The 13,324-nt window shown below is 43.0% G+C and overlaps 1 protein-coding gene across 2 annotated transcripts in view; it reads left to right on the top strand.

Moving 5' to 3' along the window:
- Positions 1-12,238, top strand: part of APOH (apolipoprotein H) — a 388,934-nt gene extending 376,696 nt beyond the window's left edge. For both annotated transcript variants that reach the window (XM_069199884.1, XM_069199885.1), the window contains one exon: positions 12,056-12,238. In XM_069199884.1, the coding sequence (XP_069055985.1) occupies positions 12,056-12,126 (71 nt within the window). In that variant the 3' untranslated portion in view covers positions 12,127-12,238. The remainder of the gene's footprint in view (positions 1-12,055) is intronic.
- The last annotated feature ends 1,086 nt before the right edge of the window (positions 12,239-13,324 follow it).

Genomic DNA, 13,324 nt, shown 5'->3' with positions numbered 1-13,324 from the left:
AAAGGGGAACAAAAGTAAGGAGAACCTATTACAACAGGAGTAAGAACCCTCAAGCATCACATTGGATGTCCAGTTTCATCATTGGGAAAGCTCCTCGCTAGGCCGGTGTTGCAATTCCTAACGGGCTCCCCGAGGGGAGCTCTTAACCGTATTGCAGATGGAATGAGTAATTAAATTTAAGTACTCAAGCAATAATGGAGAGAAAACAGTAAAATTGGTTATCCATCTACATTGATAATCATGAATTTTAATCAGTATTGGTAGAATGGAGACCAAGGTTAAAAACAGGGTGAGACACAGAAGGTGAGTGGTAATGCTCACGTGCTCTCAACACTTAAGCAAGAGGAACAAACTAATTGTGGTTCGACTTGACAGTAGGTCTACATGTTTCGCGTCTATTGGCCCGTTAGGGTCCACTGACGCTTCATCAGGACCAAAAATAACAAGAACTTCTCCAACATAAGAATAATTTTGCCCTACTCGGGAAAAGAAAAAAAGAACAGTCACTTACTTTGATGCGTCTGCTATGTCAAAAAAAGGTCGCCCTACAAATTGAACTAATCGTGAGAATTACAAAAATGAATCAAAATTGTGTAGTACAATCAACGTTGTGAACAAAGTGATATCGTACACCACTCTTGTCAAAATATAGGTGAATTAAGCTTACCATCCCCGGTTTTAGGATAAGGCTCCTTGGAATCACTAGTCAGAGGCTGGAACTGACATTCTAAGTATTGGTAGTCATAAAATATCAAGGATTAAGGCACAATGAATAGACACACAGGTTCAATGTGCATATCAACCAGGGACTCAACTCTGGACATCTGATGTATTCATCACAGATAAATTCATTGTGAGTCTGACGTTGTCTATTAAATTATCAGTCTTAAAAATCACATATAACTACATTCAGTATTGATGTTTATGTATCATAAATGTGAGTAGATAGTTTTCATACAATCAAATACGTAGAAAGATGTTCATAGAGCCCTGAAAAAAGTGTGCTCGATTGATTAGTAATTAACATATGGAGGAGACTCTCAGCGCTCGACTCAGCGAGAGTAAAAGGGTTATGGCTGAAACGCTATTGCTTTTGTCAAAAAACATCGAAGGAAGTAAGTCGCCAGAGCCGCCTGTTACCGCTACAAAAAGTAAAGCGCGCAAGCCACTTACAGTTAAACATCGTTCGTAGGTCCTTACACCTACCCCGCTGACAGCGTCCCGAACAACAGCGGGTTCCGTGCTCAGCGGCGTTTATACGTCGTGGGAAGGCGTGCGTATTCGGAGAATAGTAATCAAGGAAGAAAGACTCTCCGACAATGGTTACATCAATATCAAAAACGGACTCAGTTCTACTCAGTGGAGGGACTGAGTAATTCTGATAAAGGTCAAACGTGTGGAAAAAAACGAGTGAAAAAGACTATCAGTGAACAGTTGCATGATTGTTGAATGAGTAACTATCTTCATCTTGATGAGTTTTAAAGATTTTTAAAAAACCGTAACTACAAAAAGTTATTAAATGGTCCTCAGGAAAGTAATAATAGAGATTCACTATGCCTGTGGTATAAGTTGTAAAAGGCCCTACAGGCTAAAGATAGTCCAAACCTTGTTTACTGAAAATAAAAGAGGTCTTTTAAGTGGTTTCTTAACTCAAATAATTATAATGCAAGTGTAGTCCAAGGGATTTCATCGTTCAGTCCCCGGACTGATGTACCTAATTTAAAAATCCAACGTTGTTCCAGTCTAAAAAGGAATTTGGCATTGTTGGATCTAACTGTAGGAGCTTCCAGTATCACCCACCATAGTTCATCTGGAGTGTGGGGAGCGTCTATAAAGTGCGTGGAGAGTTTAATAGTCAACCGCTGGAATCTGATATTATCCTGTGTTCATTGATTCTTGTCTTTACCGGACGGGTCGTCAGCCCAACATAACGTAGTCCGCAGGGACACGTAATCATGTATATGCACTTCTTGGAGTTGCAGTTCGTATGTTTTTTGAGGTGCCATTTCCCTATGGGGTCAAGATCTAATGACTTTATTCGTCTGGTTAATATACATACATTGCGATTACCACAGGGGTAATGTCCTTCAATTGGAGGAAGATCCCACAATGTTCTTTTTGTGGGGTTCTCATGTAGGTCACGTGGGCTCGTATGTACCACTATGTCTTTAATATTAGAGGTACGTTTAAAGGCAAAGAGTGGTTTTGGTATAGTGATTCCTCCGCTCTCCAGTATCGGCCATCGTTTATTAATCAACTTTTTTATATCGTTGGATAGTGGAGTGAAGGTGGAAACACATGTGATCCGAGTCTGGGGAGTTTTATCTTTTGTTGCCAAGAGCCATTCCCTCTGATTATTTTTAGCTCTTTTGTGTGCCAAGTTCACAATTTTTGATGGATAATGGCGTTCACAGAGTTTTACTTGAAGAGTACTTGCTTGTTGGTCAAAATCTAGTGGGGAACTGCAGTTTCTTCTCAGGCGTAGAAACTGGCCCACTGGTAAGTTATCTCTAAGAACCTTCGGGTGGTGGCTTTCGTACAACAACAAGCTATTACGATCTGTAGGTTTGTGATACGTGCTGGTTGCTAATGAGCCATTCTCATCAATTGAAATCATCAAATCCAAAAAGGGTAAATGGGTCGATGATACCGTAGCTGTAAATTTCAGAAAGGGATCGAGGGAATTAACCCATGTGGTAAATTGATCTGCTGCAGATAGAGGACCTTGCCATATGACCAAGATACCGTCTATGTAACGTTTCCATAGTTTTATTTCATTATGAAAGGGATTAGATAGAGGCAAAAAAAAAAATTTCTCAAAGTCAAACATATATAAGCACGCTAAACTAGGCGCAAATGTACTGCCCATCGAAGTACCTCGTATCTGATGAAAAAATTGTTCTTCAAACTGAAAATAATTTTCAGTCAAGGCCAACGTGGCACATTGCATAATAAAAGGTATAGGTGTAGATATGGGTGTGGAATCGTTAAAAAGAGCCGATTCTACCACCTGTAAAGTAGCCTCTTGAGGAATGTTTGTGTATAAAGCTTCCACATCTAAGGTAATAATACCTTGTATGTTACCGGAATGGTTGATAGAATCTATCAGATTAAGGACATTCTTGGTGTCCTGTAAGTAAGTGGAAGAGTTTTTTACCAGAGGCTGTAGGAAATGGTCACAAAAAATTGATAGGGGTTCAAGGACAGAGCCTATGCCTGACACAATCAGTCGTCCTGGAGGGGGATGGACACCCTTATGAATTTTAGGTAGGCAATAGAAGTATGAAGTTCTAGGGTCTACCGTGTCTAGGAATTCTGCTTCCTTAAGGGAAATCCATAGATTGTTCTTAGCTTCCTCCAGGAGACACCTAATCTGAATTTGTAGTCTTCTGGTGGGATCACTTGTGATCTTAGTGTAGTAAGTAGTGTCACTAAGAAGACGACAACATTCACGTCTGTAATCAGCTGTATTCATAATCACAATAGCACCCCCTTTGTCAGCTTGTTTTATCACAATATCTGAATCTGATGCTAGATGTTTCAAGGCTTGCTGTTCTCTTTTAGGGATATTGATAAAGGGTTGTTTCGGGCGTAAATGGGATATATCTGCTAAAACAGCTTTCTCAAAAGTCAACACTTCACTAGGCATCATAACTGATGGCGGTACAAAGGTAGAGGGTCTTTTGAGGCCAGAGTCAGGTGTAGGTGATTCGGCTGGTTTGTCTTTGAAGAATACATGGAGACGGATTTTCCGAAAAAACTGTGCTAGTTCAGCGTGTAGACGTAAAAAATCTTCATTGGGAGTCGGTACAAAACCTAGGCCTCTATTGAGGACATTAGACTCGTCCACCTTGAGTTGTCTATTTGACAAATTGACGACTAGGTTCTCTGTGCAGGATTTTTTGTTTGGCTCCTGGTCACCATTTGTGGTTCTTCCATGGACCACTGTACTCGTCTGCCCCTCCCTCTTCTTCTGCCTCTTCCTCTGCCCCGGCCGCGGCCTAAAAAAGGTACAAACGGCATCATAGGACGAGGTTGGAAAAAAGGATAAGGAGGTTGCCATGGCATGGGATGACTTACAGGATAAGTGGGATAGTTATAAAAAGGTTGTGGTGTGTTCTCATCGGTACTCCAGCCATCAGATGAGGAGCCACTACTAAATTTTCGTGGCTTCTTGTAAGAGAAAGTTGAATCGTCAGAGGATCGGGACTGAGTATCAATTTCATAGTCTTCCTTAATATAAGGATAGACCTTTTCCCTGCTGAACCTTGCTATATCCTTCTGAAGTTTAGTAATCTTTTGCTGAGTTAAAAATTCTTTTGTCGTATTTAACTCAGCAGTAATTTCAGCAAGACGGCTTTTAAATGTTGTCAATGTGATCGTGGTCTTCAAGGTGTTTTCAATCATACTGATTTGTACTGTTATAGAGTCAGCGATACGTTTGGAAGTGTTGATGATAAGTACCAGCCAATCCCTGGTACATTTCCATGCGATCTGCGCCCAGTCTTTCCTGAAGGCCAGATCTTGCAAGAAAATTCTAGGTATATTGGAAACTAATAAGCCATTTGGTGCTATATTGGCACGTAAGTATTCAGTCATGATGGTCCCATGCATGACTGTTTTAATTAGTTCTCGTTTCAAGGAAGAGAGTTTGTTCCAATCTTCCTTAAGACTACCAGAAGGAGCGGCTCCATCATTATCGAGGATAGAAGGTGCATGTAAAATAGCTGACACCATATCGTCATCATAACTTAAACCCTGGAAGTCTTCCATAGTAGGGATCTCTACAGGGTCGAGTGTCGCAACACAAGAAGATATCTAATTAGAAACTTCTACTAGGTCCCACAGCAAAACTGCTGTACATGAACGAAAATCATAGAGGAGGGACCGGGAGGTTAATGGTCCAGTGTACAGTCTCCCAAATGAAGTACTAAAGAAAAAGAAGTACACTGTTCCAAAAAAAAGGGGAAAAAAAGTAAGGAGAACCTATTACAACAGGAGCAAGAACCCTCAAGCATCACATTGGATGTCCAGTTTCATCATTGGGAAAGCTCCTCGCTAGGCCGGTGTTGCAATGCCTAACGGGCTCCCCGAGGGGAGCTCTTAACCGTATTGCAGATGGAATGAGTAATTAAATTTAAGTACTCAAGAAATAATGGAGAGAAAACAGGGTGAGAGACAGAAGGTTCTTTTTTTCTTTTCCCGAGTAGGGCAAAATTATTCTTATGTTGGAGAAGTTCTTGTTATTTTTGGTCCTGATGAAGCGTCAGTGGACCCTAACGGGCCAATAGACGCGAAACATGTAGACCTACTGTCAAGTCGAACCACATTGTTCCTCTTGCTTAAGTGTTGAGAGCACGTGAGCATTACCACTCACCTTCTGTCTCTCACCCTGTTTTTAACCTTGGTCTCCATTCTACCAATACTGATTAAAATTAATGATTATCAATGTAGATGGATAACCAATTTTACTGTTTTCTCTCCATTATTGCTTGAGTACTTAAATTTAATTACTCATTCCATCTGCAATACGGTTAAGAGCTCCCCTCGGGGAGCTCGTTAGGCATTGCAACACCGGCCTAGCGAGGAGCTTTCCCAATGATGAAACTGGACATCCAATGTGATGCTTGAGGGTTCTTGCTCCTGTTGTAATAGGTTCTCCTTACTTTTTTTCCCCTTTTTTTTTTGGAACAGTGTACTTCTTTTTCTTTAGTGTCCCCTTTTAACGCCTGATCCGAGCGGGCGTTAAAAGTAGCCGCACAAAATGATGCAGTGTGATCTGCTTGATTCTATTGCACCATTTTTGCAACCCCCGCTGCATACATTATACCTGGTGCAGCAATAATCGGGGTATGCCCCCCTTGCATACATTATGCCTGGTACAGGCGTAATGTGGCGCAAGAGGTTACAAAGTGGTGAAATGCATGCATTGCACCACTTTGTATATCTGGTGCATCGATTTTGGCCTTGTTGCGCCACATCAGCATAAAACATAATTACGCTGATGTTGCACCAGGGGGCACTAGGCCCTCTTAAATCTGGGCCTATGTTCCAAAGTTATTTGCAACTGTTGTGGTGTAGGCATGCTCTCCGAGATAGAGGCAAGTTAAAAATGGTATGTGATGGTGATAATGAGTTAAAGTGATTTTATTGCAATATTTAAATGGTGAATCTTGGAGTAAAGTGTCTATGAGAAATAGTTGTGCACAATTTGTTCTCTTCTGAGTGCTCCAGCAGCAGAGTTTGGTTCTTCCCCTTCCTTCTGTTGGCAATCATTATCGTCATCCTTCTCTTTGGAGACATCTAACTGTTCGTCCCAGGAGAAATTGGTGCATACACAAATGTTATGCAAAATAGCATACACAAGTATCATTTTGCAGACAAGGGGTGGTGCATATAAAAGGCTCCCTCAAGTAAGAGCTAGGCACCTGAACCTGGATTTTAGGATGCCAAATGTCCTCTCCACCACATTCCTGGTCCTTCTGTGGCCTGCATTGCAAGCCCGCTCAGCATCAGTAGTTGGATTTCTAAAAGGAGTCATGACCCGTGGCTGGATGCTGTAACCTTAGTCCGCTGCAAAGGAACGTGAGAAAATGTGTCAGACATGCGTATTTGTTATTTTCTATGTGCCATGACACATATTTGTTTTAAGTTGAGTGGTGATTCAGACTTGCAGCTGGTATTGTGTGTGTTCCTGTTTGGATGAATGGTTGTATTGGTGTGTTGTGGTGCACTTTTCTATCATGGGTTGTGCCTCAGGGACCTGGTGATTGTTAATTAATTTTTGGTCTGACAGTTCACCCATGCCAAATATGTGTGGTTTTGTCTATATTTGACCCTGAGGTCCAAATTTAGGAGGACCTAGTGCCTCCTTGTGCCACATTAGCATCATTTTGATTGACTCTAATGTGGCCCAACAACGCCAAAATCACTGCATTATGTTTACAAAGTGATACTATGCACTACATTATGCCTGTGCAAGACATCATGTATGCAAGGGTGGGCATTCTCCTGTTAGGGGACTGCAAAAACGGTGCGGAGGAATCTAAAAGATTCCAATGCGTCATTCTTCGTGGTTACTCCTAACACCTACATAGAGCAGGCGTTAAAAGGGGGCACACCATTGCTTTCAATGGTCCCATATATACTGTGCAGGATATGCACCAAACTTTTAGCACTAATCCTTCACAGTCCATCAATAGCATCAATTATCTTGATACTATTGCACCAACTCTGCGCCATGGTGTGCCGTATATTGAATACAGCGCACATGTGGTGGTGGGGAGGCGCCAATGGGTGCTAGAAAAGTGGCGCTGCTTTGGGTGCCGTGCCACTTTTCTAACATGTGGCCCTTAGTCCCTGCAGAAGAGTGATGTTTGGTAAAATTGTACCTATTCTGTGTGCTGTGTGCCATGAAACAGGTGTTGTGCCCTGTGTGTTGCATGTGAATCCCAACCCTTTGCCCTTGTAATGCCTCACTTGCACAAAGTGTTGCTGTTGCCAGTTGCTGGCTGGCATGTGTATGTGCATGAGGTTCATATGCACAGTGTGGCATAGTTGTAGGGGATGTATTGTGATGTATGCAAGTGTTTGCAGACACCTGTGGGACAGGACAGGGCATGATGAACACAATGAGTATATCAGGTATGTTTTGCTGATATGTAGATGGTGATGGAACTACTCTGGTGGCCTTATATATCAGTGCTGCCTCAGGTTTCTAAAGCATGGTAAGTGTGGGGCAGTGCCAATATGTGAGTTGTTTGACGGTAGCATGGCCAGTGCAGTACACATAGCTATTCCTTGGTAAGTGTTATGTGTGAAGGATCTGTATTGTGTTGTCAACCTGTGGTCACAGGTAGTGGTTTGACCCCACCTTTTGTATGCAAAGGGGATATAGCTCCACCTGTCCGTCATGTAAATTGTCAGTCAGGTGGTGCAAAGAACTTGTACAAATGGGCAGGGTGATGTGCATTGAATGTGGTGTAGTGTGGCATGTGGCATATGTGTTGCAGTATTAACATCTGTGTTTCCCTGTCCATGTGCATTTAGTGTGGTGTATGTATTGTTTGTCCCACAAGTTTGGTGTGTTGTCTGTCTTATGAATTGTATGCTGGCTTACCTATGAGTAGGCCATTGCGCCATATTGTCCATTCTGGAATCATTGGTTGATAGTTGAGTGTCCGAAGATGTAGGCATCATGGACGCTGCCGGGATATTTTGCAAGGATGTTGGAGTGTATTCCCCTGTAGTCCACAATGGCCTGCACTTTGATTGAGTGTGTATGTTTGCAGTTCCTGTAGAGGTGTTCCGTTGCAGCAGGGGGGACAAGTTGGACATGGATGCAGTCCATTGCACCAAGCACATGCAGCAATTTGATAGAATCCTTGCTTGGTCTCCTGCTGTAGTTGCTGAGTATTGGGGAACTGGATGTGGTTGAGTGTGAGCAGGATGATGGAGTCCAGGACCATAGGAAGGAAGGCAGGAAGAGATGGTTGAGAGATACCACTCACTTGTGCAGCAGTGGTCTGGAATAATCCCGAGGCCAGCATGTGTAGGACAGCCAGGAGTCTGGTCATGGGTGGTATGGTTGTGTGGCTTTCCACTCTTGCTGTGATGTCAGCCGCAATGTGGTGGAGCAGCCATACAATGGCCTCCCGCTTCAAGGGATAAAGTCTGATCACCTCTTCTTCCCTGGAGGCCAAGGATGGATGCGTGTTGGTGAAATATCCTCTCCCTTCTTCTGCGCAGCCTTTGTGGCTGCTGTGATGGTGGTTGAGGTTGCTGCGGTGGTGCTGGTGGCACTTGGCGTTGTCGCTGTCATCTTCTCCAGGTGCTGAGCTGTAACAGTAACAGGTTCATGTTGTCCAGTTGCTTGCCAGTGTTCCTTCTGTGTGTTTCCCTTATGTAGTTGTGGATGGGCCTCTTTTTAACGTCTGGTCTGACCAGGTGTTAAAATTGTGACGCTAATTGAAATTAGTGTCATTTTTTTAACCCGGTCCTTTGTGTGCATCGCTTTTATCTTCAGCTTGTAAATATGGCACTAGCGTCATTTTTTGGGAGGAAACTGTGCAAGGTAAAGTGGCACTTTAAAAAAATTATGCTAAGTCAGGATTTTTGGCGCTAGACTGCTCTAGCGAAAAAATCTAATATGGCGCTGGTTAGCTCTGCTTCTGAATAAAAAAATGGTGCAAAGAGGGCACTCATTTTTCTTAAATCTGGGCCTAGATGTGGTGGAAGAGCCTTCTCCTATTTGGCTCCCATCCTATGGAACTAAGGCCCGTATTTATACTTTTTGACGCTAAACTGCGCTAACGCAGTTTAGCGTCAAAAAATTTTGCGCCGGCTAACGTCATTCTGAAGCGCCATGCGGGCGCCGTATTTATTGAATGGCGTTAGCCGACGCAAGCAGACCGGCGCTGCCTGGTGTGCGTGGAAAAAAACCACGTACACCAGGCAGCGCCGGCGTTGGGAAAAGTGGCGCTAGGGCGTCTTAAAAATGGTGCAAGTCAGGTTGACGCAAAAAAACGCCTCCACCCGATTTGCGCCATTTTTAACGACGCCCAGACGCCATTTACATGACTCCTGTCCTAGTAAAGACAGGAGTCATGCCCCCTTGCCCAATGGCCATGCCCAGGGGACTCATGTCCCCTGGGCATGGTCATTGGGCATAGTGGCATGTAGGGGGGCACAAATAAGGCCCCCCTATGCCACCCAAAAAAAAAAAAAATGTATACTTACCTGAACTTGCCTGAATGTCCCTGGGATGGGTCCCTCCATCCTTGGGTGTCCTCCTGGGGTGGGCAAGGGTGGCAGGGGGGGTCCCTGGGGGCAGGGGAGGGCACCTGTGGGCTCATTTTGAGCCCACAGGCCCCTTAACGCCTACCCTGACCCAGGCGTTAAAAAGTGGCGCAAATGCGGGGTTTTTTGACCCGACCACTCCCGGGCGTGATTTTTGCCCGGGAGTATAAATACGACGCATTTGCGTCACCGTCATTTTTTTAGACGGGAACGCCTTCCTTGCATCTCATTAACGCAAGGAAGGCGTTCACGCTAAAAAATGACGCTATTTGCCCATACTTTGGCGCTAGACGCGTCTAACGCCAAAGTATAAATATGGCGTTAGTTTTGCGCCGAATTTGCGTCGAAAAAAACGACGCTAATTCGGCGCAAACGGAGTATAAATATGCCCCTAAGTGCCTTTCTCTTTTCGAACCTGCCCTGACTACACCAAATTTAGGAAATGATAAAAAACGGCACTCTTCTAGAGCAGTGTTCAGCTACTTCAAGTTGACTGCGTGCAGAGATACCCCAGTTAGGGTGATTCGTGCACGTTATCAAATAAAATTATTAATAATGATAATAACATATGCTGTTTTGCGATATAGTTGTTTCAAGATCACAGTCTATAATATCTTTACATAGTAAAGCTTTCTAAACTGCTGATTGCCATAAGCAGTATGTACACAAAGCGATTAGTAGAAGGTGGACTTTTTCCCTTGGCAGATGGTTACCATTAATAATGCTACATTAACAGACGCTTGGAAATAGATTAAATATTTCATTTACTACACTTGCCTTGTCACTTTGAGATTCTCAGGATATTGGTTTTAAGCAGCCTTTAATGAATCACTGTATTCTTTACATACATTAAAAACTAGTGTGTCTGTTTTTTCGCAACAATTAAGGCAGCACTATTTGAAGCACCATCTAGGCTTTTCGTTTTAAAGCGCGCACCGAGGGACTATAACAAAAGTCTCCATCCTTCAGGCATCCATCAACCTCTTTCTTTATTTACAGCACAAAATAACATAATACAGTGTTTTTTAAAACATTGGGCCTCATTACAACCTTGACAGGAGGCCACCACCGCCTGCCAAGGTTTAACCGTAGTGCGGCTGCCAATGCAGCCACACTCCCGCTGGCCCCATTTTGACATCGCCGCTGGGCCGGCGGGCGGAAACTCGGGGATGTCGGCCGCAACATGGGAGCCGGCTCCTAATGGAGCCGACGATGTTGCGGCCGTGCGACGGGTGCAGCTGCATCCATCGCCCTTTTCACTGTCTGCTGTGTAGACAGTGAAAAGCAGTGTGGGGCTGTGCATGGGCAGTGCAGGTGCCCCCAGGGGCCCCGCTACTCCCCTTACCGCCAGTCTTTCCATGGCGGTCTCTACCGCCATGGACAGCCTGGCAGGAAGGGGACTCGTAATCCCCTGGGCAGCGCTGCTGGTGGATTAAAACCACCGGGACAACCATGGCGGTCATAATCCGCAAGATTGTACCGCCAGCCTGTTGGCGGTACAATCTGCAAAACAGCCCTGGCAGTCTTTGACCGCCAGGGTTGTAATGAGACCCATTATGTGCACCTGCACAGCGGCATCAGAGAAAAGGTATTACTGAAGTGCCACAAACAACTAAAGCCATGGCAATGATATCATCAAAGGCCCCACGAGAAACAGCAAAAAACAGTGGTACAATAAAACCATTCTCTGGCAATCATATTTAGTCTACTCTGTAATGGTACACATAAGATTAGTTATTCAGAAAGATCAAGTTACCACTGGCAACATATTTAATCTAGTGCACTGTGAGCTACATGTTTAAAGAGTGTTTTTAATAGGACAGTGTGTTCAAAGTGAGATATTGTGTGTGTCTGTGTATTTATGTGTATGCCCACACATATGTCCCGTGTGGTTATGTATCTGCCTCCCCAGGTAACTGTATGAATGTGTGTGAGTGCACACACACCTGAGGATTGTCTAAATGCATATCTGTCCGCATGTGTTTTCTGTTACTACATCCAAATACAACACAGCACAACACCACAACATAGGACCATTACAATAGAGGATGCACACCTAAAACGAGCCAAACTTACTGGCTTCGTACATGCTTGTTTGACATTCATAGGGTTTGTGAATAATGCATGTTCACAAAGTTTATGAAACACAATTGTTTTGCTTTGCAGGAGTAATAAAAGATAATAATGTGCTGGTACTGTACACGGGTATGAGCTACAACAGGTTACTAAAGTATTGCTTTTTGTTGTTCTTTTGCAGAGCCTCCATGGTATGCAATTTTTCCCACCTACACCCATGCATCAGAGATGAAACCCTGCTCTGGAGTTTAATAAACCGAATGTAGCCAACTTGTAATTACTGCTTCTTCATCCAAGATGTTTGGAACATAAAACTGTACTACAAGCTACTAATAAAATAATCGTGTTTTTCAACTTTCCACAAGTTATTTTGCAGAATTCTGCCTTATTTATTTTTCTTTACATCAGCTGCACTAAATTTGACATTTTCTGATTCAGATGAATTAATGTCGCCTTTCCAGAATGTGTGGACCAACATTGTCCACTTGACAAGTGTGTTTTTACTGAACTACTGTAGTTGTTACAGTTGCTTGCATTATGATGACTATTTTTGAGTTTTTAGAGCCCTGCCAGCTATGCTCACTGACGTCATTCGGTTTGGGATGAGGCAGGCAGAAGAAAACAAGGGTATCTCCTCAGCTTTAAATTCTGCAGCCCTGACAGTCAGCTCCAAAGTCACCGGTTTCTGCATACACCATGGTAAATACGTGTAATAGAGGTAGCTGATTATTTTCAGAACGAGCAAACATATTTGAAAATTACTTGCTATTAGGATTCGGGCACTTGGGGCCAGATGTACTAACCTTAGGAATATTGATTTCTTAATTGTGATTCTCTCTGAATCGCCATTAGGAAATCAGTATTCCTAATGTATGAAACTCTTTTGAGTTTCATAAGCGGTTCCTCCTCATGCATATTAATAAGCTAGGTTGCAATTTGCGACCCATTAGGAATCACACAGCCATTACAGGGATAATGGCCTTCTGGGGTCCGCAGACCACCATGTCTGTGATTGCTTTTTAATAAAGCAAATTTTTTTTTTAAGTAGACCGTTTTTTCTTAAAGAAAAACAGAATGTGTTGATTTGAATTGTCCTAATGTCATTACTGTCTATGTTACAAAACCAAATAAAAATATGTTAAAAAAGTAAAACGGAATGTGTTCAAAAAGAAAAAAAATATATTTTTTATTTTTTAAGAGTATGGACATTGGACCACTGCCTGCTCTTCAAAATGTGTATTTTAAACATTCTCGAAAATGCTTGATACATCTGGCCCTTGATGTTTTGAGGTTCTTTGCATGAGAGCCAAATTTTGTCTTCCTACATTGTTGTCAGTAGTTCAATGTGTGATGGTTACATTCCAGATTTTCCCCTTAGCATAATGAAACACCTTAAGTGACACAGAGACTTTGTGCATATCTCCTAAGCTAAACTAACCAAACATAATTC

Source organism: Pleurodeles waltl, chromosome 7, assembly GCF_031143425.1.
Source record: "Pleurodeles waltl isolate 20211129_DDA chromosome 7, aPleWal1.hap1.20221129, whole genome shotgun sequence".
NCBI lineage: Eukaryota > Metazoa > Chordata > Amphibia > Caudata > Salamandridae > Pleurodeles > Pleurodeles waltl.
Note: the sequence above shows the minus strand (reverse complement) of the source record. Positions and strands in the feature narration are given on the sequence as shown.